Consider the following 25,382-nt stretch of genomic DNA (forward strand, 5'->3'; position numbering starts at 1 on the left):
AGGAAGGAGAGAGAGAGAAATAATGTGTGAGTATGTCTGTAGGAAAATGTGTGTGTGTGTGTAATGCTGAGTGTGTCTGTGTAATGCGGAAGTGTGTGTGTGTGTGTGTAATGCCGAGTGTGTGTGTGTAATGCCGAGTGTGTGTGTGTAATGCCGAGTGTGTGTGTGTAATGCCGAGTGTGTGTGTGTAATGCCGAGTGTGTGTGTGTAATGCCGAGTGTGTGTGTGTAATGCCGTGTGTGTGTGTGTGTGTGTGTGTGTGTGTGTGTGTGTGTGTGTGTGTGTGTGTAATGCCGAGTGTGTGTGTGTGTGTGTGTGTGTGTAATGCCGAGTGTGTGTGTGTGTGTAATGCCGAGTGTGTGTGTGTAATGCCGAGTGTGTGTGTGTGTAATGCCGAGTGTGTGTGTGTGTAATGCCGAGTGTGTGTGTGTGTAATGCCGAGTGTGTGTGTGTAATGCCGAGTGTGTGTGTGTAATGCCGAGTGTGTGTGTGTAATGCCGAGTGTGTGTGTGTGTGTGTGTGTGTGTGTGTGTGTGTGTGTGTGTGTGTGTGTGTGTGTGTGTGTGTGTGTGTGTGTGTGTGTGTAATGCTGAGAGTGTGTGTGTGTGTGTGTGTGTGTGTGTGTGTGTGTGTGTGTGTGTGTGTGTGTGTGTGTGTGTGTGTGTGTGTAATGCTGAGAGTGTGTGTGTGTGTGTGTGTGTAATGCTGAGAGTGTGTGTGTGTGTGTGTGTGTGTGTGTGTGTGTGTGTGTGTGTGTGTGTGTGTGTGTGTGTGTGGTGTAATGCCGAGTGCGTGTGTGTGTGTAATGCCGAGTGAGTGTGTGTGTGTGTGTGTGTGTGTGTGTAATGCCGAGTGTGTGTGTGTGTGTAATGCCGAGTGTGTGTGTGTGTGTAATGCCGAGGGTGTGTGTGTGTGTAATGCCGAGTGTGTGTGTGTGTAATGCCGAGTGTGTGTGTGTAATGCCGAGTGTGTGTGTGTAATGCCGAGTGTGTGTGTGTGTGTGTGTGTGTGTGTGTGTGTAATGCTGAGAGTGTGTGTGTGTGTGTGTGTGTAATGCTGAGAGTGTGTGTGTGTGTGTGTGTGTGTGTGTGTGTGTGTGTGTGTGTGTGTGTGTGTGTGTGTGTGTGTGTGTGTGTGTGTGTGTGTGTGTAATGCTGAGAGTGTGTGTGTGTGTGTGTGTGTGTGTGTGTGTTTGTAATACTGTGTGTGTGTGTGTGTGTGTGTGTGTGTGTGTGTGTGTGTGTGTGTGTGTGTAATGCTGAGAGTGTGTGTATCCTTACTTGCGGGCCTCTACCCTGGCCTCTGCGTCGGCATCTGCGATTCCCTTCTTAATGCTGGCTACCATCACCGCTGTATGTCTGAGAGACAGCGAGACAAACTGTTAGACCGTGGTTACTGATCAAAACCTTAGAAAAACCTTGACAAAGTACAGGCTCAGTGAGCACAGCCTTGCCATGGAGAAGGGTAGACACAGGAAAACCTGGCTCCCTGTAGAGGAAAGGCTGTGCAACCACTGCACAACAGCAGAACCTGATACGGAGCTGTATTTCCTGACTAAATGTCAAAAATATAAAACAATTGGAGAGTGTCATTTCCCCAAATTTGAAACCCTTATTCAAGGTTTCAAAGACCTCACTGATGAGAGTAGGCTACCCGTCCTTTTGGGGGAGGACGCAGAGAGCTGTGGGTTGGCAGCGCACTACATTGCTGCCTGCCATAAGTTGAGGGAGAGTGTCTGACGACCAATCAACGTGCACATGTACTCTACTGTAAGCTTCTTGTTATTGTCCATTGTGCAGTTATTTTGACCCTTGGTTATTGGTTATTGACCCTTGGTCATAGTTGTCTTTGCTGTCTTTGTATCTAAGATAATTGTGTAGTTTAGAGTAATTATCGAGTTTACCTAGCCAGCTATCGAGGTTACCTAGCCAGCTACACTTTCAAACAAAGTCAACAACGCAGCCACTGCTAGCTAGCCTACTTCACCAGTCAGCAGTACTGTATCATTTGAATCATTTTAGTCAATAAGATTTTTGCAACGTAAAGCTTAACTTTCTGAACATTCGAGACGTGTAGTCCACTTGTCATTCCAATCTCCTTTGCATTAGCGTAGCCTCTTCTGTAGCCTGTCAACTATGTGTCTGTCTATCCCTGTTCTCTCCTCTCTGCACAGACCATACAAACGCTTCACACCGCGTGGCCGCGGCCACTCTAACCTGGTGGTCCCAGCGCGCACGACCCACGTGGAGTTCCAGGTCTCCGGCAGCCTCTGGAACTGCCGATCTGCGGCCAACAAGGCAGAGTTCATCTCAGCCTAGGCTTCCCTCCAGTCCCTCGACTTCTTGGCACTGACGGAAACATGGATCACCACAGATAACACTGCTACTCCTACTGCTCTCTCCTCGTCTGCCCACGTGTTCTCGCACACCCCGAGAGCTTCTGGTCAGCGGGGTGGTGGCACCGGGATCCTCATCTCTCCCAAGTGGACATTCTCTCTTTCTCCCCTGACCCATCTGTCTATTGCCTCCTTTGAATTGCATGCTGTCACAGTTACCAGACCTTTCAAGCTTAACATCCTTATCATTTATCGCCCTCCAGGTTCCATTGGAGAGTTCATCAATGAGCTTGATGCCTTCATAAGCTCCTTTCCTGAGGACGGCTCACCTCTCACAGTTCTGGGTGACTTTAACCTCCCCACGTCTACCTTTGACTCATTCCTCTCTGCCTCCTCCTTTCCACTCCTCTCCTCTTTTGACCTCACCCTCTCACCTTCCCCCCTACTCACAAGGCAGGCAATACGCTTGACCTCATCTTTACTAGATGCTGTTCTTCCACTAACCTCATTGCAACTCCCCTCCTAGTCTCCGACCACTACCTTGTATCCTTTTCCCTCTTGCTCTCATCCAACACTTCCCACACTGCCCCTACTCGGATGGTATCGCGCCGTCCAAACCTTCGTTCTCTCTCCCCCGCTACTCTCTCCTCTTCCATCCTATCATCTCTTCCCTCTGCTCAAACCTTCTCCAACCTATCTCCTGATTCTTCCTCCTCAACCCTCCTCTGCATCCTTTGACTCTCTATGTCCCCTATCCTCCAGGCCGGCTCGGTCCTCCCCTCCTGCTCCGTGGCTCGACGACTCATTGCGAGCTCACAGAACAGGGCTCCGGGCAGCCGAGCGGAAACGGAGGAAAACTCGCCTCCCTGCGGACCTGGCATCCTTTCACTCCCTCCTCTCTACATTTTCCTCTTCTGTCTCTGCTGCTAAAGCCACTTTCTACCACTCTAAATTCCAAGCATCTGCCTCTAACCCTAGGAAGCTCTTTGCCACCTTCTCCTCCCTCCTGAATCCTCCTCCCCCTCCCCCCCCCCCCCTCCTCCCTCTCTGCAGATGACTTCGTCAACCATTTTGAAAAGAAGGTCGACGACATCCGATCCTCGTTTGCTAAGTCAAACGACACCGCTGGTTCTGCTCACACTGCCCTACCCTGTGCTCTGACCTCTTTCTCCCCTCTCTCTCCAGATGAAATCTCGCGTCTTGTGACGGCCGGCCGCCCAACAACCTGCCCGCTTGACCCTATCCCCTCCTCTCTTCTCCAGACCATTTCCGGAGACCTTCTCCCTTACCTCACCTCGCTCATCAACTCATCCTTGACCGCTGGCTACGTCCCTTCCGTCTTCAAGAGAGCGAGAGTTGCACCCCTCCTGAAAAAACCTACACTCGATCCCTCCGATGTCAACAACTACAGACCAGTATCCCTTCTTTCTTTTCTCTCCAAAACTCTTGAACGTGCCGTCCTTGGCCAGCTCTCCCGCTATCTCTCTCAGAATGACCTTCTTGATCCAAATCAGTCAGGTTTCAAGACGAGTCATTCAACTGAGACTGCTCTTCTCTGTGTCACGGAGGCGCTCCGCACTGCTAAAGCTAACTCTCTCTCCTCTGCTCTCATCCTTCTAGACCTATCGGCTGCCTTCGATACTGTGAACCATCAGATCCTCCTCTCCACCCTCTCCGAGTTGGGCATCTCCGGCGCGGCCCACGCTTGGATTGCGTCCTACCTGACAGGTCGCTCCTACCAGGTGGCGTGGCGAGAATCTGTCTCCTCACCACGTGCTCTCACCACTGGTGTCCCCCAGGGCTCTGTTCTAGGCCCTCTCCTATTCTCGCTATACACCAAGTCACTTGGCTCTGTCATAACCTCACATGGTCTCTCCTATCATTGCTATGCAGACGACACACAATTAATCTTCTCCTTTCCCCCTTCTGATAACCAGGTGGCGAATTGCATCTCTGCATGTCTGGCAGACATATCAGTGTGGATGACGGATCACCACCTCAAGCTGAACCTTGGCAAGACGGAGCTGCTCTTCCTCCCGGGGAAGGACTGCCCGTTCCATGATCTCGCCATCACGGTTGACAACTCCATTGTGTCCTCCTCCCAGAGCGCTAAGAACCTTGGCGTGATCCTGGACAACACCCTGTCGTTCTCAACTAACATCAGGGCGGTGGCCCGTTGCTGTAGGTTCATGCTCTACAACATCCGCAGAGTACGACCCTGCCTCACACAGGAAGCGGCGCAGGTCCTAGTCCAGGCACTTGTCATCTCCCGTCTGGATTACTGCAACTCGCTGTTGGCTGGGCTCCCTGCCTGTGCCATTAAACCCCTACAACTCATCCAGAACGCCGCAGCCCGACTGGTGTTCAACCTTCCCAAGTTCTCTCACGTCACCCCGCTCCTCCGCTCTCTCCACTGGCTTCCAGTTGAAGCTCGCATCCGCTACAAGACCATGGTGCTTGCCTACGGAGCTGTGAGGGGAACGGCACCTCAGTACCTTCAGGCTCTGATCAGGCCCTACACCCAAACAAGGGCACTGCGTTCATCCACCTCTGGCCTGCTCGCCTCCCTACCACTGAGGAAGTACAGTTCCCGCTCAGCCCAGTCAAAACTGTTCGCTGCTCTGGCACCCCAATGGTGGAACAAACTTCCCCACGACGCCAGGACAGCGGAGTCAATCACCACCTCCCGGAGACACCTGAAACCCCACCTCTTTAAGGAATACCTAGGATAGGATAAAGTAATCCTTCTGACCCCCCCCCCCCCCCCTTAAAAGATTTAGATGCACTATTGTAAAGTGGCTGTTCCACTGGATGTCATAAGGTGAACGCACCAATTTGTAAGTCGCTCTGGATAAGAGCGTCTGCTAAATGACTTAAATGTAATGTAATGTAAATGTTGTTACTGATTGTCCCCCATTGACAAGCTCGATTATTACTATTTTAACGAATGTTAATATTGTAAATGAATCATTTAATTTCCAGAGTACGCTTTGGCACTATGTACATTGTTACGTCATGCAAATAACATGTGAATAAGATTCTACCAAGAGTCCTTAGTATTTTGAACAGTCCCCATATCTGTGATGCTGTGGTGTTGAACTCTCACCTCTCCAGAGTCTGGGTCTGCCACTCCTGTAGCAGCAGGTCCAAGAAGTCAAAACATTTCCTGAGGGAGGAAGAAACATCATCATCATTACTACAATCCTCTTCATCTTCATCATCATTACTACAATCCTCTTCATCATCATCATCATCATCATTACTACAATCCTCTTCAGTTTCAACATCTTCATCATTACTACATTCCTCTTCAGTTTCATCATCATTACTACAATCCTCTTCATCATCATCATCATCATCACTACAATCCTCTTCATCATCATTACTACAATCCTCTTCATCATCATCATCTTCATCATCACTACAATTCTCTTCATCATCATCTTCATCATTACTACAATCCTCTTCATCATCATCTTCATCATTACTACAATTCTCTTCATCATCCCCACTACAATCATCTTCATCATCATCATTACTACAATCCTCTTCATCATCATCATCACTACAATCCTCTTCATCATCATCATCACTACAATCCTCTTCATCATCATCATCATCACTACAATCCTCTTCATCATCATCATTACTACAATCATCTTCAGTTTCATCGTCATCATCATTACTACAATCCTCTTCATCTTCATTACTACAATCCTCTTCATCATCATCACTACAATCCTCTTCATCATCATCATCATCATTTCTACAATCCTCTTCATCATCATCATCATCATTCCTACAATCCTCTTCATCTTCATCATCATTACTACAATCCTCTTCAGTTTCATCATCATCATCATTAATACAATCCTCTTCAGTTTCATCATCATCATTACTACAATCCTCTTCATCATGATTACTACAATCCTCTTCATCATCATCATCATCATCACTACAATCCTCTTCATCATCATATTTACTACACTCCTCTTCATCATCATCATCATCATCATCATCATTAATACAATCCTCTTCAGTTTCATCATCATCATCATCATTACTACAATCCTCTTCATCATGCTCACCTTCTGACGGCCACAGACTTGCAGGTGCAGTTACTGGTGATCAGGGGAATGAGCCTGGGTACGTGTGTGTGCTGCAGAGACACACATACACAGTCATTTTATTATCTGTGGTACGTGTGTGTGCTGCAGAGAGACACATACACAGTCATTTTATTATCTGTGGTACGTGTGTGAGTGTGTGTGTGTGCGTGTGTGCGTGCGTGCGTGCGGTCTAACTCACCCGTATGATGAAGCGTATAGCAGACACCCCTGAAGTGGCCATAACCTTGGCACAGTTCGGGATGAGGTTGAACAGGACAGGAAGAATCCCCTCGGCCCCATGGTCAAACTTATTACCCAACACTGTCGACAGGTGACTGGAGAGGGGGAAAGAGAGAGAGGGGAGAGAGAGAGAGGGGAGAGATAAATAAAGAGAGAGAGAGAGAGAGGGGGAGAGAGAGAGAAAGGGGAGAGAAAGGGGAGAGAGAGGGGGAGAGAGAGAAAGAGAGAGAGGAGAGAGGGAGGGGAGAGAGAGAGAGGGAGAGAGAGGGAGGGGAGAGAGAGAGGGGAGAGAGGAGAGAGAGAGGGGGGGAGAGAGGAGAGAGAGAGGGGGGGGAGAGAGAAAGAGAGGGGAGAGAGGGAGGGGAGAGAGAGAGAGAAAGAGAGGGGAGAGAGGAAAGAGAGAGGGGGGGAGAGAGAAAGAGAGGGGAGAGAGGGAGGGGAGAGAGAGAGAGAAAGAGAGGGGAGAGAGGGAGGGGAGAGAGAGAGAGAGGGAGAAAGAGAGGGGAGAGAGAGAGAGGGAGAGAGAGGGGGGGGGGAGAGGGGGAGAGAGAGAGGGGGTAGAGAGAGGGGGAGAGAGAGGGGAGGGAGAGAGAGGGGGAGAGAGGGGGAGAGAGGGGGGGGTAGAGAGAGGGGGTAGAGAGAGGGGGTAGAGAGAGGGGGGAGAGAGAGGGGGGAGAGAGAGGGGGGAGAAAGAGAGAGAGGGGAGGAGGAGAGAGAGATGGGGATATATTAAGTGTCACTTCCATTTTTCATTTTTTTTTGATAAGTAATGTACAAAGATGTGGAAAAGCGTGTGCGTGTGTGTGTGTGTGTGTGTGTGTGTGTGGTACTCACGCCACAGTGATGCAGGCCTCTCGTACCACCTGTGATCGGAGGTCTTTAGCTGACAGTTTGAACGCTCCGTCCAACAGCCTCAGGTGTTGGTAGAAACACTCGTACTCCGTCGCCCCGGCAACAATCAGCGAGCGGATCTTCTTCATTGCAGCGGCTCTCTGGTCCCAGTCATGTTTGTCATCAGAACAGATCTCCCTGATCTTATTCAGGTTATCCTCCAAGTCACGAGATGAGTAGATCTGACACAGAGAGAGACAGAGACAGACGAGACAAGAGACAGACGAGACAAGAGACAGACGAGACAAGAGACAGACGAGACAAGAGACAGACGAGACAAGAGACAAGCGAGGAAGACAAGCGAGAGAAGAGAGAGACAGAGACAGACGAGACAAGAGACAGACGAGACAAGAGACAGACGAGACAAGAGACAGACGAGACAAGAGACAGACGAGACAAGAGACAGACGAGACAAGAGACAGACGAGACAAGAGACAGACGAGGGAGACAAGCGAGAGAAGAGACAGAGACAGACGAGACAAGAGACAGACAAGACAAGAGACAAGCGAGGGAGACAAGCGAGAGAAGAGAGAGACAGAGACAGACGAGACAGAGATAGACGAGACAAGCGAGAGACAGACAGACGAGACAAGAGACAGGCGAGACAGAGATAGACGAGACAGAGATAGACGAGACAAGAGAGGGAGACAAGCGAGAGAAGAGAGAGACAGAGACAGACGAGACAAGCGAGGGAGACAAGCGAGAGAAGAGAGAGAGAGACAGACGAGACAAGAGAGAAGCGAGGGAGACAAGCGAGAGAAGAGAGAGACAGAGACAAGAGAGAAGCGAGGGAGACAAGCGAGAGAAGAGAGAGACAGAGACAGACGAGACAAGAGAGAAGCGAGGGAGACAAGCGAGAGGAGAGGCAGAGACAGACGAGACAAGAGAGAAGCGAGGGAGACAAGCGAGAGAAGAGAGAGACAGAGAGAGATTTATTTCACACTAGTGATGGTATACAAACTGTCTACATTGCTTGCAGTCCTGGTACTAATCCATACTAGTGTGTGTTACCTGTACTGTGGGGACGTCGGTGAAAGCTTTGATGAAGTCTTCCTCATCAATGCCCCCGGTTCCATCCTTAGACGCACCTAGAGACATAGGTCAGAGAGGTCAGAGGTCAGAGTACATGTATCCCCCAGTCTGAGTGACACTATAAGTTGTCCCACCCAAGCACTATCTGACTTGATTCAACAATACTATTAATGTACTAGAGCAGGGCTGTCCAACCCTGTTCCTGGAGAGATACCCTCCTGTAGGTTTTAATTCCAACCCTGTTCCTGGAGAGATACCCTCCTGTAGGTTTTAACTCCAACCCTGTTCCTGGAGAAATACCCTCCTATAGGTTTTAACTCCAACCCTGTTCCTGGAGAGAAACCCTCCTGTAGGTTTTAACTCCAGCCCTGTTCCTGGAGAGATACCCTCCTGTAGGTTTTAACTACAACCCCACTAACCTGATCGTAACTAAACTGTTTCAGCGAATTATTCTAATCAGGTCCTCTAGATTAGGATTGGAGTTGAAACGTGACTGATGATGACAGATAGAAGAGCAGAGACATGACTGATGATGACAGATAGAAGAGCAGAGACATGACTGATGATGACAGATAGAAGAGCAGAGACATGACTGATGATGACAGATAGAAGAGCAGAGACATGACTGATGATGACAGATAGAAGAGCAGAGACATGACTGATGATGACAGATAGAAGAGCAGAGACGTGACTGATGATGACAGATAGAAGAGCGGAGACATGACTGATGATGACAGATAGAAGAGCAGAGACGTGACTGATGATGACAGATAGAAGAGCAGAGACATGACTGATGATGACAGATAGAGCCACAGAGACGTGACTGATGATGACAGATAGAGCCACAGAGACGTGACTGATGATGACAGATAGAAGAGCAGAGACGTGACTGATGATGACAGATAGAGCCACAGAGACGTGACTGATGATGACAGATAGAGCCACAGAGACGTGACTGATGATGACAGATAGAAGAGCAGAGACATGACTGATGATGACAGATAGAAGAGCAGAGACATGACTGATGATGACAGATAGAAGAGCAGAGACATGACTGATGATGACAGATAGAAGAGCAGAGACATGACTGATGATGACAGATAGAAGAGCAGAGACATGACTGATGATGACAGATAGAGCCACAGAGATGTGACTGACGATGACAGATATAGCCACAGAGATGTGACTGATGATGACAGATAGAAGAGCAGAGACGTGACTGATGATGACAGATAGAAGAGCAGAGACGTGACTGATGATGACAGATAGAAGAGCAGAGACGTGACTGATGATGACAGATAGAGCCACAGAGACATGACTGATGATGACAGATAGAAGAGCAGAGACATGACTGATGATGACAGATAGAAGAGCAGAGACGTGACTGATGATGACAGATAGAAGAGCAGAGACATGACTGATGATGACAGATAGAGCCACAGAGGTGTGACTGATGATGACAGATAGAGCCACAGAGGTGTGACTGATGATGACAGATAGAAGAGCAGAGACATGACTGATGATGACAGATGGAAGAGCAGAGACATGACTGATGATGACAGATAGAAGAGCAGAGACATGACTGATGATGACAGATAGAAGAGCAGAGACATGACTGATGATGACAGATAGAGCCACAGAGATGTGACTGATGATGACAGATAGAGCCACAGAGACGTGACTGTTGATGACAGATAGAAGAGCAGAGACGTGACTGATGATGACAGATAGAAGAGCAGAGACGTGACTGATGATGACAGATAGAAGAGCAGAGACGTGACTGATGATGACAGATAGAGCCACAGAGATGTGACTGATGATGACAGATAGAGCCACAGAGACGTGACTGATGATGACAGATAGAAGAGCAGAGACGTGACTGATGATGACAGATAGAGCCACAGAGACGTGACTGATGATGACAGATAGAAGAGCAGAGACGTGACTGATGATGACAGATAGAAGAGCAGAGACGTGACTGATGATGACAGATATAGCCACAGAGATGTGACTGATGATGACAGATAGAAGAGCAGAGACATGACTGATGATGACAGATAGAAGATCAGACAGATGACTGACAGATGGAAGAGCAGAGACGTGACTGATGATGACAGATAGAAGAGCAGAGACGTGACTGATGATGACAGATAGAAGAGCAGAGACGTGACTGATGATGACAGATAGAGCCACAGAGACATGACTGATGATGACAGATAGAAGAGCAGAGACATGACTGATGATGACAGATAGAGCCACAGAGGTGTGACTGATGATGACAGATAGAAGAGCAGAGACATGACTGATGATGACAGATGGAAGAGCAGAGACATGACTGATGATGACAGATAGAAGAGCAGAGACATGACTGATGATGACAGATAGAAGAGCAGAGACGTGACTGATGATGACAGATAGAAGAGCAGAGACATGACTGATGATGACAGATAGAGCCACAGAGATGTGACTGATGATGACAGATAGAGCCACAGAGACGTGACTGTTGATGACAGATAGAAGAGCAGAGACGTGACTGATGATGACAGATAGAAGAGCAGAGACGTGACTGATGATGACAGATAGAAGAGCAGAGACGTGACTGATGATGACAGATAGAGCCACAGAGATGTGACTGATGATGACAGATAGAGCCACAGAGACGTGACTGATGATGACAGATAGAAGAGCAGAGACGTGACTGATGATGACAGATAGAAGAGCAGAGACATGACTGATGATGACAGATAGAAGAGCAGAGACATGACTGATGATGACAGATAGAAGAGCAGAGACGTGACTGATGATGACAGATAGAAGAGCAGAGACATGACTGATGATGACAGATAGAAGAGCAGAGACGTGACTGATGATGACAGATAGAAGAGCAGAGACATGACTGAGGATGACAGATAGAAGAGCAGAGACGTGACTGATGATGACAGATAGAAGAGCAGAGACATGACTGATGATGACAGATAGAAGAGCAGAGACATGACTGATGATGACAGATAGAAGAGCAGAGACATGACTGATGATGACAGATAGAAGAGCAGAGACATGACTGATGATGACAGGTGAAAAGGCTTCTGTCAGTATGTTCTGCCTACTCATCTAGCCCAGGATGTTCCCCAACATTTCCCATCAGGCCCCCCTTCCAGCATTGGGGAACATCTCCTCCCACCACACACTATTTGTTCCGGGGTGCAAGGAACATTTTGCAGCTTTTTGTTTGTTGTTGTTAGAATTCTATACATGTTTCTATGTCTAATGTGTATTCATGTGATATGAGAAATTCAAAACATTACAATAAAATATATGAGCTAAATAAAAGAACCTAGCTACAAAACGTTTTAATTACATGCTACTTTTATTTCTTATTTATATATATATTTTTAACTGCATTGTTGGTTAAGGGCTTGTAAGTAAGCACTACTACACCTGTTGTATTCAGCATTTCACTGTCAGGTCTACTACACCTGTTGTATTCAGCATTTCACTGTCAGGTCTACTACACCTGTTGTATTCAGCATTTCACTGTCAGGTCTACTACACCTGTTGTATTCAGCATTTCACTGTCAGGTCTACTACACCTGTTGTATTCAGCATTTCACTGTCAGGTCTACTACACCTGTTGTATTCAGCATTTCACTGTCAGGTCTACTACACCTGTTGTATTCAGCATTTCACTGTCAGGTCTACTACACCTGTTGTATTCAGCATTTCACTGTCAGGTCTACTACACCTGTTGTATTCAGCATTTCACTGTAAGGTCTACTACACCTGTTGTATTCAGCATTTCACTGTCAGGTCTACTACACCTGTTGTATTCAGCATTTCACTGTAAGGTCTACTACACCTGTTGTATTCAGCATTTCACTGTAAGGTCTACTACACCTGTTGTATTCAGCATTTCACTGTAAGGTCTACTACACCTGTTGTATTCAGCATTTCACGGTAAGGTCTACTACACCTGTTGTATTCAGCATTTCACTGTCAGGTCTACTACACCTGTTGTATTCAGCATTTCACTGTAAGGTCTACTACACCTGTTGGATTCAGCATTTCACTGTAAGGTCTACTACACCTGTTGTATTCAGCATTTCACTGTCAGGTCTACTACACCTGTTGTATTCAGCATTTCACTGTCAGGTCTACTACACCTGTTGTATTCAGCATTTCACTGTAAGGTCTACTACACCTGTTGTATTCAGCATTTCACGGTAAGGTCTACTACACCTGTTGTATTCAGCATTTCACTGTCAGGTCTACTACACCTGTTGTATTCAGCATTTCACTGTCAGGTCTACTACACCTGTTGTATTCAGCATTTCACGGTAAGGTCTACTACACCTGTTGTATTCAGCATTTCACTGTCAGGTCTACTACACCTGTTGTATTCAGCATTTCACTGTCAGGTCTACTACACCTGTTGTATTCAGCATTTCACTGTCAGGTCTACTACACCTGTTGTATTCAGCATTTCACTGTAAGGTCTACTACACCTGTTGTATTCAGCATTTCACTGTAAGGTCTACTACACCTGTTGTATTCAGCATTTCACTGTAAGGTCTACTACACCTGTTGTATTCAGCATTTCACGGTAAGGTCTACTACACCTGTTGTATTCAGCATTTCACTGTCAGGTCTACTACACCTGTTGTATTCAGCATTTCACTGTCAGGTCTACTACACCTGTTGTATTCAGCATTTCACTGTCAGGTCTACTACACCTGTTATATTCAGCATTTCACTGTCAGGTCTACTACACCTGTTGTATTCAGCATTTCACTGTAAGGTCTACTACACCTGTTGTATTCAGCATTTCACTGTCAGGTCTACTACACCTGTTGTATTCAGCATTTCACTGTAAGGTCTACTACACCTGTTGTATTCAGCATTTCACTGTCAGGTCTACTACACCTGTTGTATTCAGCATTTCACTGTAAGGTCTACTACACCTGTTGTATTCAGCATTTCACTGTCAGGTCTACTACACCTGTTGTATTCGGCGCATGTGACTAATAAATAGGTATTTGATTTGATCTAGCCATTACCCAGCTCAGGAGAAAAGGGTAGAAGGGTGAATAAAGTTAGCGTTTTATATCGGACGTCTCAGCAGTCGCGTTTTAGTCATCAAGACTAACGAAATAATCAAAGAGACTAATGATATGAAATTAATCGAAGAAACTTTATTTGCAAATGTTTATTTTATTACAGTGTGAGTAATGCTGTCTTTCTAAAAGGTAAACAAGGCTGGACTTCCATGGAAATAGGATCCTGCCTCTTACCTCCGATCTTGGAACCCGTAATGTTGGGTCTTCGTGCAGCAGAGGACTCTGCCGACTTCTTGGGGACCTTGGGGACTTTGAAGGCAGCCTGAGCAGGGTTCCCATCTGCACTGTCCGCATCATCCTCAAAGCTACGGTCTGAGGCGAGAGAGATGGAGAGAGAGAGAGATGGAGAGAGAGAGAGAGAGAGAGAGAGAGAGAGAGAGAGAGAGAGATGAGCAACATTCTTAGTGCTGTCATTATCGTACTTCTACTATTTCCCTAAAGTAGTTAAAGAAAGAAGAAGTGGAGAGGAAGGGGGTTGAGGAAAGGGGGGGTTGAGGAAAGGGGAAGGTGAGGAGGGGGAAGGTGAGGAAGGGGGAGCTGAGGAAAGGGGAAGGAGAAGTGAGGAGGGGGGAGAGGTGAGGAGGGGGGAGGAGAAGCGAGGAGAGGGGGGAGGAGAAGAGGAAGGGGGAGAAGAGGTGAGGAGGGGGAGGAGTGGTGAGGAGGAGAGGTGAGGAAAGGGAAGGAGAGGAGGGGGGAGGGGAGGAGGGGGGAGGAGAAGCGAGGAGGGGGGAGGAGAGGTGAAGAAGAGGTGAGGGGGAGGAGTGGTGAGGAAAGGGAAGGAGAGGCGAGGAGGGGGGAGGGGAGGCGAGGAGGGGAGGCGAGGAGGGGGGAGGAGAGGTGAGGAAGGGGGGGAGGAGAGGAAGGGGGAGAGGAAGGGGTGAGGAGAGGGGAGGAAGGAGGAGGAGAGGTGAGGGGGGGAGGAAAGGAAGGGGGGATGAGAGGTGAGGAGGGGGGGAAGAAGGGGGGGAGGAGAGGCAAGGAGGGGGTAGGAGAGGTGAGGAGGGTGTAGGAGAGGTGAGGAGGGGGGAGGAGGGGGGAGGAGAGGTGAGGAGGGGGGAGGAAAGGAAGGGGGAGGAGAGGTGAGGAGGGGGGAGGAGAGGTGAGGAGGGGGGAGGAGAGGTGAGGAGGGGGGGAGGAGAGGTGAGGAGGGGGGAGGAGAGGTGAGGAGGGTGGGGAAGGAAGGGGGAGGAGAGGTGAGGAGGGGGGAGGAGAGGTGAGGAGGGGGGAGGAGAGGTGAGGAGGGGGGAGGAGAGGTGAGGAGGGGGGAGGAGAGGTGAGGAGGGGGGAGGAGAGGTGAGGAGGGGGGAGGAGAGGTGAGGAGGGTGGGGAAGGAAGTGGGAGGAAAGGAAGGGGGAGGAGAGGTGAGGAGGGGGGAGGAGAGGTGAGGAGGGGGGGAGGAGAGGTGAGGAGGGGGGAGGAGAGGTGAGGAGGGTGGGGAAGGAAGGGGGAGGAGAGGTGAGGAGGGGGGAGGAGAGGTGAGGAGGGGGGAGGAGAGGTGAGGAGGGGGGAGGAGAGGTGAGGAGGGGGGGAGGAGAGGGTGAGGAGGGTGGGGAAGGAAGTGGGAGGAAAGGAAGGGGGAGGAGAGGAGAGGAGGGGGGAGGAGAGGTGAGGAGGGGGGGAGGAGAGGTGAGGAGGGGGGAGGAGAGGTGAGGAGGGTGGGAAGGAAGGGGGAGGAAAGGAAGGGGAGGAGGGAGAGGTGAGGAGGGGGGAGGAAAGGAGGAGGTGAGGAGAGGGGGAGGAGAGGTGAGGAGGGGGAGGAGAGGTGAGGAGGGGGGAGGAGAGGTGAGGAGGGTGGGGAAGGAAGTGGGAGGAAAGGAAGGGGGGAGGAGAGGTGAGGAGGGGGGAGGAGAGGTGAGGAGGGGGAGGAGAGGTGAGGAGGGGGGAGGAGAGGTGAGGAGGGGGGAGGAGAGGTGAGGAGGGGGGAGGAGAGGTGAGGAGGGTGGGGAAGGAAGGGGGAGGAAAGGAAGGGGAGGAGAGGTGAGGAAGGGGGGAGGAGAGGTGAGGAGGGGGGAGGCGAGGTGAGGAGGGTGGGGAAGGAAGGGGGAGAAAGGAAGGGGGAGGAGAGGTGAGGAGGGGGGGAGGAGAGGTGAGGAGAGGGGAGGAGAGGTGAGGAGGGGGGAGGAGACGGTGAGGAGGGGGGAGGAGAGGTGAGGAGGGTGGGGAAGGAAGTGGGAGGAAAGGAAGGGGGAGGAGAGGTGAGGAGGGGGGAGGAGAGGTGAGGAGGGGGGAGGAGAGGGGAGGAGGGGGGAGGAGGTGAGGAGGGGGGAGGAAAGGAAGGGGGAGGAGAGGTGAGGAGGGGGGAGGAGAGGTGAGGAGGGGGTAGGAGAGGTGAGGAGGGTGGGGAAGGAAGGGGGAGGAAAGGTGAGGAAGGGGGAGGAGAGGGGAGGGGGAGAGGAGAAGGGGGGAGGAGAGGAAGGGGGGGTAGTAAGGGAGGGTCTTGGCTGTAGAAAATAGCAGAGTCAGTGCTGATCAGTCATCAATAGTCAACCATAGAAACACAGAGGCCACTGGCTGCAGCAGCTAACACAGCTAATACTCTCTCTCCAACACACACACCCAGCTACACAACAATCACTAACAGTGAATTAGAGGTGGGCCGTATACTCTATTTTACTATATACTGGTAGTGACGCACAGACCGCTTTGGTCCCGGACCCACACAATGTCAAAATGCAGACCATCAAAAAAATAAGCATTTTGAAACATTTCACCTGCGTTTCATATCAGGGACGTGCAACTACAGTTTTACTTTACACAAAATATATTTGTGCAACACATTCGGCAGAAAATCGTTTAGCAGATGACAACATAAGTGCAACTATTTGGCTAGCAGCCAAGACGATGATCTTACAACAAAGAAAGCAAGGTCATTTTTGCAAAGACGACGCATGGCCAGGTTTATCATTGAAAGAATGTAGCCAGATACATTTTCAAATGTTTTGCTTGTAGTTAATGTTGCATTTTAACTTGTTACCGGAGAAAAACTACACTGGAGACAAAAACTACACTGGAGACAAGTAGCCTCCACATCAGTCAGAGCTGTCTGGTGATCCAACGATGACAGCAAAGATATTTCCTCCGAGTGGAAAAGTGGAAATGAAGCACAAAATGAGTCCTACCTTCCTGGTTTGGAGCGAACACTGACTGAAGCAGAATTTACAACAACAAGCATTTTATATCTGCTTTTAAAAAACGCAGCAATTATTTTGTATGTTATTTTCTGCATTAAAAACATGATCCCTGGCACAACCAACACACAAATCACCCAAACAACCCCCCTCCCCACCATCACCCAAATACACCCAGCCAACCCCCCCACCATCATCCAAACACAGCCAAATAACTCACACCATCAAACACACCCAAATAACTCACACCATCAAACACAGCCAACCCCCCCACACCATCAAACACAGCCAACCCCCCCCACACCATCAAACACAGCCAACCCCCCCCACACCATCAAAGACAGCCAACCCCCCCCACACCATCAAACACAGCCAACCCCCCCCACACCATCAAACACAGCCAACCCCCCCACACCATCAAACACAGCCAACCCCCCCCACACCATCAAACACACCCAGCCAACCCCCCCACACCATCAAACACACCCAGCCAACCCCCCCACCATCACCCAAATACACCCAGCCACCCCCCCCCCCCCACACCATCAAACACAGCCAAATAACTCACACCATCAAACACAGCCAACCCCCCCCACACCATCAAACACAGCCAACCCCCCCCCACACCATCAAACACAGCCAACCCCCCCCACACCATCAAACACAGCCAACCCCCCCCACACCATCAAACACAGCCAACCCCCCCCACACCATCAAACACAGCCAACCCCCCACACCATCAAACACAGCCAACCCCCCCACACCATCAAACACAGCCAACCCCCCCACACCATCAAACACAGCCAACCCCCCCACACCATCAAACACAGCCAACCCCCCCCCACACCATCAAACACAGCCAACCAACCCAGCCCTTATTCACACAAAATGAAGCCAGCACTAATGTATGCTCTTTCAGAAACACACAGAGGGCCCAGCCCTGCACTCACAGTCACAGATGCGTTTGCAGATGAGGCGCCGCATGCCTCCAGTAGGGCGTGGTTTTGGGGCGCCACCTTCTTCTCAGACCCGTACCCCAACACACCCTCCCACCCCATACACACACACACCTTTCAAAATGGATCTACACACACTTTACTGCCATCCGAAAAACCCTCCACCCATATCACTGATGGCCTTTTCTCTCTCTCTCCCTTCCTCTCTCTCTCGCTCGCTCAATCCCTCTTCTCTCCTCCTTCCCTCTGAGGCCAGGCAGCCAATCGGCGCAGCGACGACATCATGCTGTAGCAGTCAGTGCGGAGGAAGGGGAGTGTGTGTGTGTGTGTGAGAGTGTGTGTGTGTGAGAGTGTGTGTGTGTGAGAGTGTGTGTGTGTGAGAGTGTGTGTGTGAGAGTGAAGCCCCTGGTATACTAACATGGTTTATCTAGCCTCCCTCACAGCAGCTAACCTAAGCTCATTACCATCAATACACACACACACACACACCGAGGCAATGATAACTTCACACACACACACACACACACACACACACACACACACACACACACACACACACACACACACACACACACACTACAAAGTGCCTCATCATATTTCACATACTCTGATATCCATAGAACTAAGACCTCCACACACACAGAGAACACAAGGCTGAGTGGGCTGTGGTGGTGTAGAGATCAGATCAGGAGGGAGAGGAGACAGAGGGGAGGTGGGGGGGGGGGGGGACACCCCTCCAGCTGAGACCTGATCTTTACAAACATCCACAAACACACCCCTGAGTTCCATCTCAGGACGGAGCGTGCGCAAAGCTGTCATCAAGGCAAAGGGTGGCTTACTTTGAAGAATCTCAAATATAAAATATATTTTGATTTGTTTAACCCTTTTTGGGGTTATTACATGATTCCATATGTGTTATTTCATAGTGTTGATGTCTTAACATTTATTCTACAATGTAGAAAATAGTAAAATAAAGAAAAGCCCTGGAGTGAGTAGGTGTGTCCAAACTTTTGACTGGTACTGTAAAATATGTATTTGATTAAACATTATTTATTTTGGGGCCTTTTTTCTGCAATTAACTCACACAAACACATTGAATAACAGATTGACTACATGGAACAGATAGTACCAAAAAAATATCAAAAAGAAAGAAATGTCTGAAATGTCTCTCCTATATCTGGGCGATATAAGAAGGATGTATTGTACATGTATTTAATCCCATATTATTGCCATTAAACAGTCTCCGCATGACTCGTTTCAGGAAACTAGACATATGTCATGGCTCACTACTTCACAGGAGAGGAATTTGAAAGTAAAATTTGTATATATATATATATTTTTTTTTAAATCAAAATACGTTGTTTTTTTTGCAGAAATGCCTTCTGGAACATGTGAACTTTCATGTGTCTTAACAACAAACTTGTGTAAATATGAATAAAATTGTTGCAATTATGAACTTAGTTGGTTTGGCCACGGAAAAAGCCAGGAATCTTCCCGCTAGCCATGATTGGCTGAGTTAATGAGTGGGCTGGAGATGCCGTGAGAGGAGAGAGGATTGGTCTGCCATGTAGCCCGCTTCTGTCTATTTGAGCTGGTCAGTATGTCTAGGTAATCCTGTCTAACGCAGCTTTAAAAAAAAATCTATATATCACGTAATAGAACTGCATAACATGCTGACCAGACCGGACACGTCGCAAAATAAATGTAGAAATCAATTTTATTCAATTATTGCGCCAACGAACGTCTGCGATGCCAAGGGCTAAAATAGAACTCCTTTCTATTTCTGACGCATATCGCGCTGAAAGTCCTGCCTCTCTCATCTCCTCATTGGTTTATAGAAGCAGGTACCCACGTGCCATCTCCTCATTGGTTATACCCACGTGGGTGATTGAAAGACAAACTGTTTTGCCGGTAGTTGTGGTAATACTATGAAAGATGCCAATCACCATATAAGTTCAAAGATGAAAAAGCCTGGAAGGAGGAGAGATGACTAGAAACGATTTGGTTGGCAGTTTTATGTGTGGATTAATTGGCGGAGTAGAGGAGCTTGTGCATTTCAGGTAAAATAACAACTCAATGTTTAGATCCCAGGACAAATTAACTAGCAACAGCAAGCTAGCTAAATAGGACAAATTAGCTAGCAAATGCAAGCTAACTAGCTAAATTGCCATACATGTTAAAAGCTTTTCGACCTGTCCCCAAATTAATGTAATTGGTTCAGAGTTTGTTTTGCTATTTTAACCTGCGTGTCGTCATCACGTTTAGTGTAGGGGGACAAAATAAATGTATGTACAAAAGCGAACGATGGCGCGCGCGCACAGCCGGTTTGGGTTCCTTGTAAGTGTCCACTTTCTGGAGGACTGAGTTTTGAAACCAGTTGAATTATATTATGATAGCTAAGGAGATGGAAGAAACACCTGTCTCATGATTACATCTTTAAACTAAAGGGCAACCTGGCATCCGTGACAGACGAGTCTTGTGAGGCCTGTGGGCGTCCTAGAACTGGTACCAGGGGACCTTCAGACGAGTCTTGTGAGGCCTGCGTGTGTCCTAGAACTGGTACCAGGGGACCTTCAGACAAGTCTTGTGAGGCCTGTGGGCGTCCTAGAACTGGTACCAGGGGACCTTCAGACAAGTCTTGTGAGGCCTGTGGGCGTCCTAGAACTGGTACCAGGGGACCTTCAGACGAGTCTTGTGAGGCCCGTGGGCGTCCTAGAACTGGTACCAGGGGACCTTCAGACAAGTCTTGTGAGGCCTGTGGGCGTCCTAGAACTGGTACCAGGGGACCTTCAGACAAGTCTTGTGAGGCCCGTGGGCGTCCTAGAACTGGTACCAGGGGACCTTCAGACAAGTCTTGTGAGGCCTGTGGGCGTCCTAGAACTGGTACCAGGGGACCTTCAGACAAGTCTTGTGAGGCCTGTGGGCGTCCTAGAACTGGTACCAGGGGACCTTCAGACAAGTCTTGTGAGGCCCGTGGGCGTCCTAGAACTGGTACCAGGGGACCTTCAGACAAGTCTTGTGAGGCCCGTGGGCGTCCTAGAACTGGTACCAGGGGACCTTCAGACAAGTCTTGTGAGGCCCGTGGGCGTCCTAGAACTGGTACCAGGGGACCTTCAGACAAGTCTTGTGAGGCCCGTGGGCGTCCTAGAACTGGTACCAGGGGACCTTCAGACAAGTCTTGTGAGGCCCGTGGGCGTCCTAGAACAAAACATGTACATGTTTGTGAGAGTCTCCCCTTTGCAGCACAGAGGATAATATTAGTGTGTAGCCCAAACGGTTTGGATGCTACTGACAGAAGTTGTACCGGCTTAAGGCGAGTCTTCTGACACTCGTAGAGCAAAACGGAGAACACCATCGTGTTCGTGCCAGTCTCATCTTCCCATAGAGGGTTCATAATAGTTTGTAGACTAAACCGTTCCGGATGCTATAGATGATTTTATGAGAAGACCGATTTTTCTAATTTTTGAAGGTATGACGGATTGAGACGGTATTTTATGTTTTTTATGAATGAAAGTTCTACATTTACTTCATGAGTAGTGACCCTACTACGGTGGCAACACATATATTCTAAATGATTTCAATGTGTCTTTCTCCATTCTGATTGGTTTATACTGTTCAATTCAACCTAAAAACATTTCCTGCACTCATGTTTATTCTAATTCTATAGTTAAATAACAGAGGGCACTTTGAATACAGTGGTGTTTGAAATGACAACGAATGAACATGCAATGGATGAGTTATTGTGACAGGGTAGGAACCAAAGTGATGTTCAGTGTTTCCTAGGGGACCCTAAAATCTTTGGCTACATTACATCTTTATTCATGTAGCCAACATATTCATGCTTCACCTATTCCTCTTTGATTTAGAAGATACTGTTGCACAAACAACATGCAGATTTAACCTGTCTGGCTCTGGCGTTCCGCTGGCGGAACTCCTCCCACATTCCACTGAAAAGGCAGAGCGCGAAATTCAAAAAAAAATTTTTTGAAATATTTAACTTTCACACATTAACAAGTCCAATACAGCTAATGAAATATACACATCGTGTGAATCCAGCCAACATGTCCGATTTTTTAAATGTTTTACAGGGAAAACACAATATATATTTATGTTAGCTCACCAACAAATAGAAAAAAGCACAGACATTTTTCACAGCACAGGTAGCATGCACAAAATCAACCAAACTAACCTAGAACAAACCAAAGTAACCAAGAAACAACTTCATCAGATGACAGTCTTATAACATGTTATACAATAAATTGATGTTTTGTTCGAAAAATGTGCATATTTCAGGTATAAATCATAGTTTACATTGCGGCTACAATCAGAAATGCCACCGAAAGCAGCCAGAATAATTACAGACACCAACGTGACATACCGAAATACTCATCATAAGACATTTCTGAAAAATACATGGTGTATAGCAAATGAAAGACAAAGATCTTGTGAATACAGACAATATTTCTGATTTTGTAAGTGTTTTACAGCGAAAACATAATATAGCATTATATTAGCTTACTACAATAGCCTACCACACGACCGCATTCATTCATCAAGGCACGTTAGCGATAGCAATAGGCACGTTAGCGTTAGCGAATAAACCAGCAAAAGATATTACATTTCACTAACCTTCATAAACCTTCCTCAGATGACAGTCCTATAACATCAGGTTATACATACACTTATGTTTTGTTCGAAAATGTGCATATTTAGAGCTGAAATCCGTGGTTATACAACGTAGCATAACGTAGCATAACGTGCTAACGTAGCATCTTTTCCCCAGAATGTGCGGATATTTCTATTAGACTCTTACCTATTCTGACCAAATAGCTATTCATAAACATTACAAAAAAATACATGTTGTATAGGAAACGATAGATCCATTAGTTCTTAATACAATCGCAGTGTTAGAATTCTAAAAATATCTTCATTACGACATAAGACTTAGTTATGGTAAGGGAATAACCAAAACCTGAGCGCAAAGCTACTAGTACACAGTTCGACAGATATATGAAATAGCATCACAAAATGGTTCCTACTTTTGCTGATCTTCTATCAGAATGTTGTACCTTTGGTCCTTTGTCCAGAAGCGTCTTTGTTTGGATTCAGAACGTTATTTTTCCCTCTTGAATTAGCAAGCACACTGGCCATGCGGCGCTAAACTCTCCAACGTCAACAAAGTCAAACGCAACACAACTAACGTCCCGAATAAATTTCAATAATCTAATGAAACTATATTGAAAAAACATACTTTAGGATGATATTGTAACATGTATCAAATAAAATCAAAGCCGGAGATCATATTCGCCCATAACGACTGGTTTCCAGTAGGCAATAACAGGTCCCAACACGCGCCTTGCAGAAAACAGAAAATGCGCGACACCTTGTTCCAAGAGGGATTATTCAACGTCAGACAGAGATAATCAACTCCTTTTTCCTCTCACTTCTTCTTGACATCCGGGTGAAGGTGTATGACATGCACGTATAGCCATACCTATCATGCCCATTTATAGGCAGTCACTTGAACAGAACATAAATTTCAGACTTTCCACTTCCTGGTCACAAAGTGTGCTGCCAAATGAGTTCTGTTTTACCCACAGACAAAATTCCAACGGTTTTAGAAACTAGAGAGTGTTTTCTATCCAATACTAATAATAATATGCATATTGTACGAGCAAGAATTGAGTACGAGGCCGTTTAAATTGGAGACGTTTTTCCCCGAAAGTGAAAACAGCACCCCCTGTCCTCATCAGGTTCCACCAGCACTGGTATCAGGCTGTATTAGCTAGCCAGCTAACTAGCGATTAGCATTAGTGGCAAACACGATTTAGCTTAATTAACTTGCTAAGAAAATACAAACTAGCTGTTTCAGATGGAAGAAACACAAACTAATATTGTAATTATAGAACGCTTGTGGATTTCTATTAAGGTCAAAGTGTTGTCATCAACATTGTTGCATGTGCTGCATTGACCATGCAGACTAAACGAGTGTCTCGTTGTCAAGCATCAACAAATGCGCTCCTTGAGTGACAGGGGGCGGGACTAGGTCTGTGTGGAAGCGGCATGGAGAGAGAGAGAGCGGAGAGGGATGACTCAAGTAGCGGAGTAAACTACACAAATGGACGTTACACACGGTGTATCACATTTAACAAACCAAACATTCAAATACTGGTATAGAAGATAAAGTAAAAACCCAAACCGGTCCCTGCATCAATACCGGTATATAGTAAAATAAGGTATACCGCCCAGCCCCAGCAGAAAACCTTATGACACACCTATGAAACTCTATAATCTCTTATGACTTCCCTATGACACATCTATAATCACTTATGACTCCCCTATGACACCTCTATAATCCCCTATGACACCTCTATAATCCCCTATGACACCTCTATAATCCCCTATGACTACTCTATAATCCCTTATGACACCCCTATGACAACTCTATAATCCCATACGGCAACTCTATAATCCCTTACGGCAACTCTATAATCCCTTACGGCAACTCTATAATCCCTTACGGCAACTCTATAATCCCTTACGGCAACTCTATAATCCCTTACGGCAACTCTATAATCCCTTACGGCAACTCTATAATCCCTTACGGCAACTCTATAATCCCTTACGGCAACTCTATAATCCCTTACGGCAACTCTATAATCCCTTACGGCAACTCTATAATCCCTTACGGCAACTCTATAATCCCTTACGGCAACTCTATAATCCCTTACGGCAACTCTATAATCCCTTACGGCAACTCTATAATCCCTTACGGCAACTCTATAATCCCTTACGGCAACTCTATAATCCCTTACGGCAACTCTATAATCCCTTACGGCAACTCTATAATCCCTTACGGCAACTCTATAATCCCTTACGGCAACTCTATAATCCCTTACGGCAACTCTATAATCCCTTACGGCAACTCTATAATCCCTTACGGCAACTCTATAATCCCTTATGGCAACTCTATAATCCCTTATGGCAACTCTATAATCCCTTATGGCAACTCTATAATCCCTTATGGCAACTCTATGACACCTCTATAATCCCTTATGACTCCCCTATGACACCTCTATAATCCCTTATGACACCCCTATAATCCCTTATGACACCCCCATAATCCCTTATGACTCCCCTATAATCCCTTATGACTCCCCTATAATCCCTTATGACTCCCCTATAATCCCTTATGACTCCCCTATAATCCCTTATGACTCCCCTATAATCCCTTATGACTCCCCTATAATCCCTTATGACTCCCCTATAATCCCTTATGACACCCCTATAATCCCTTATGACACCCCTATAATCGCTTATGACACCTCTATAATTCATTTTGACTCCCCTATGACACTTCTATATTCCCTTATGACACCTCTATAATCCCTTATGACTCCCCTATGACACCTCTATAATCCCTTATGACTTCCCTATGACACCTCTATAATCCCCTATGACACCCCTATAATCCCTTATGGCTCCCCTATCAACTGGTGTTTGAGTCATTAAGTTAAATTTAAGCCAGATGCTAATCATTAGCTACCAGCGGCACTATAACAGTGCTACATAACATA

The 25,382-nt window shown here is 47.3% G+C and overlaps 1 protein-coding gene across 29 annotated transcripts in view; it reads right to left on the reverse strand.

Moving 5' to 3' along the window:
• LOC129830734 (CLIP-associating protein 2-like) overlaps positions 1-25,382 on the reverse strand; it is a 125,698-nt gene that overhangs the window by 50,102 nt on the left and 50,214 nt on the right. For 24 of the 29 annotated variants that reach the window (XM_055893399.1, XM_055893393.1, XM_055893396.1 and 21 more), the window contains 7 exons: positions 13,896-14,033; positions 8,587-8,663; positions 7,519-7,757; positions 6,644-6,779; positions 6,424-6,494; positions 5,442-5,501; positions 1,281-1,358 (listed from right to left, as the gene is read on the reverse strand). In XM_055893399.1, the coding sequence (XP_055749374.1) occupies positions 1,281-1,358; positions 5,442-5,501; positions 6,424-6,494; positions 6,644-6,779; positions 7,519-7,757; positions 8,587-8,663; positions 13,896-14,033 (799 nt within the window). Of the gene's footprint in view, positions 1-1,280; positions 1,359-5,441; positions 5,502-6,423; positions 6,495-6,643; positions 6,780-7,518; positions 7,758-8,586; positions 8,664-13,895; positions 14,034-17,799; positions 17,893-25,382 lie in introns of those variants that run through there. The other 5 variants (XM_055893415.1, XM_055893413.1, XM_055893411.1 and 2 more) reach the window with 3 other exon arrangements.

The sequence above is a fragment of the Salvelinus fontinalis genome, chromosome 32 (assembly GCF_029448725.1).
Source record: "Salvelinus fontinalis isolate EN_2023a chromosome 32, ASM2944872v1, whole genome shotgun sequence".
Lineage (NCBI taxonomy): Eukaryota > Metazoa > Chordata > Actinopteri > Salmoniformes > Salmonidae > Salvelinus > Salvelinus fontinalis.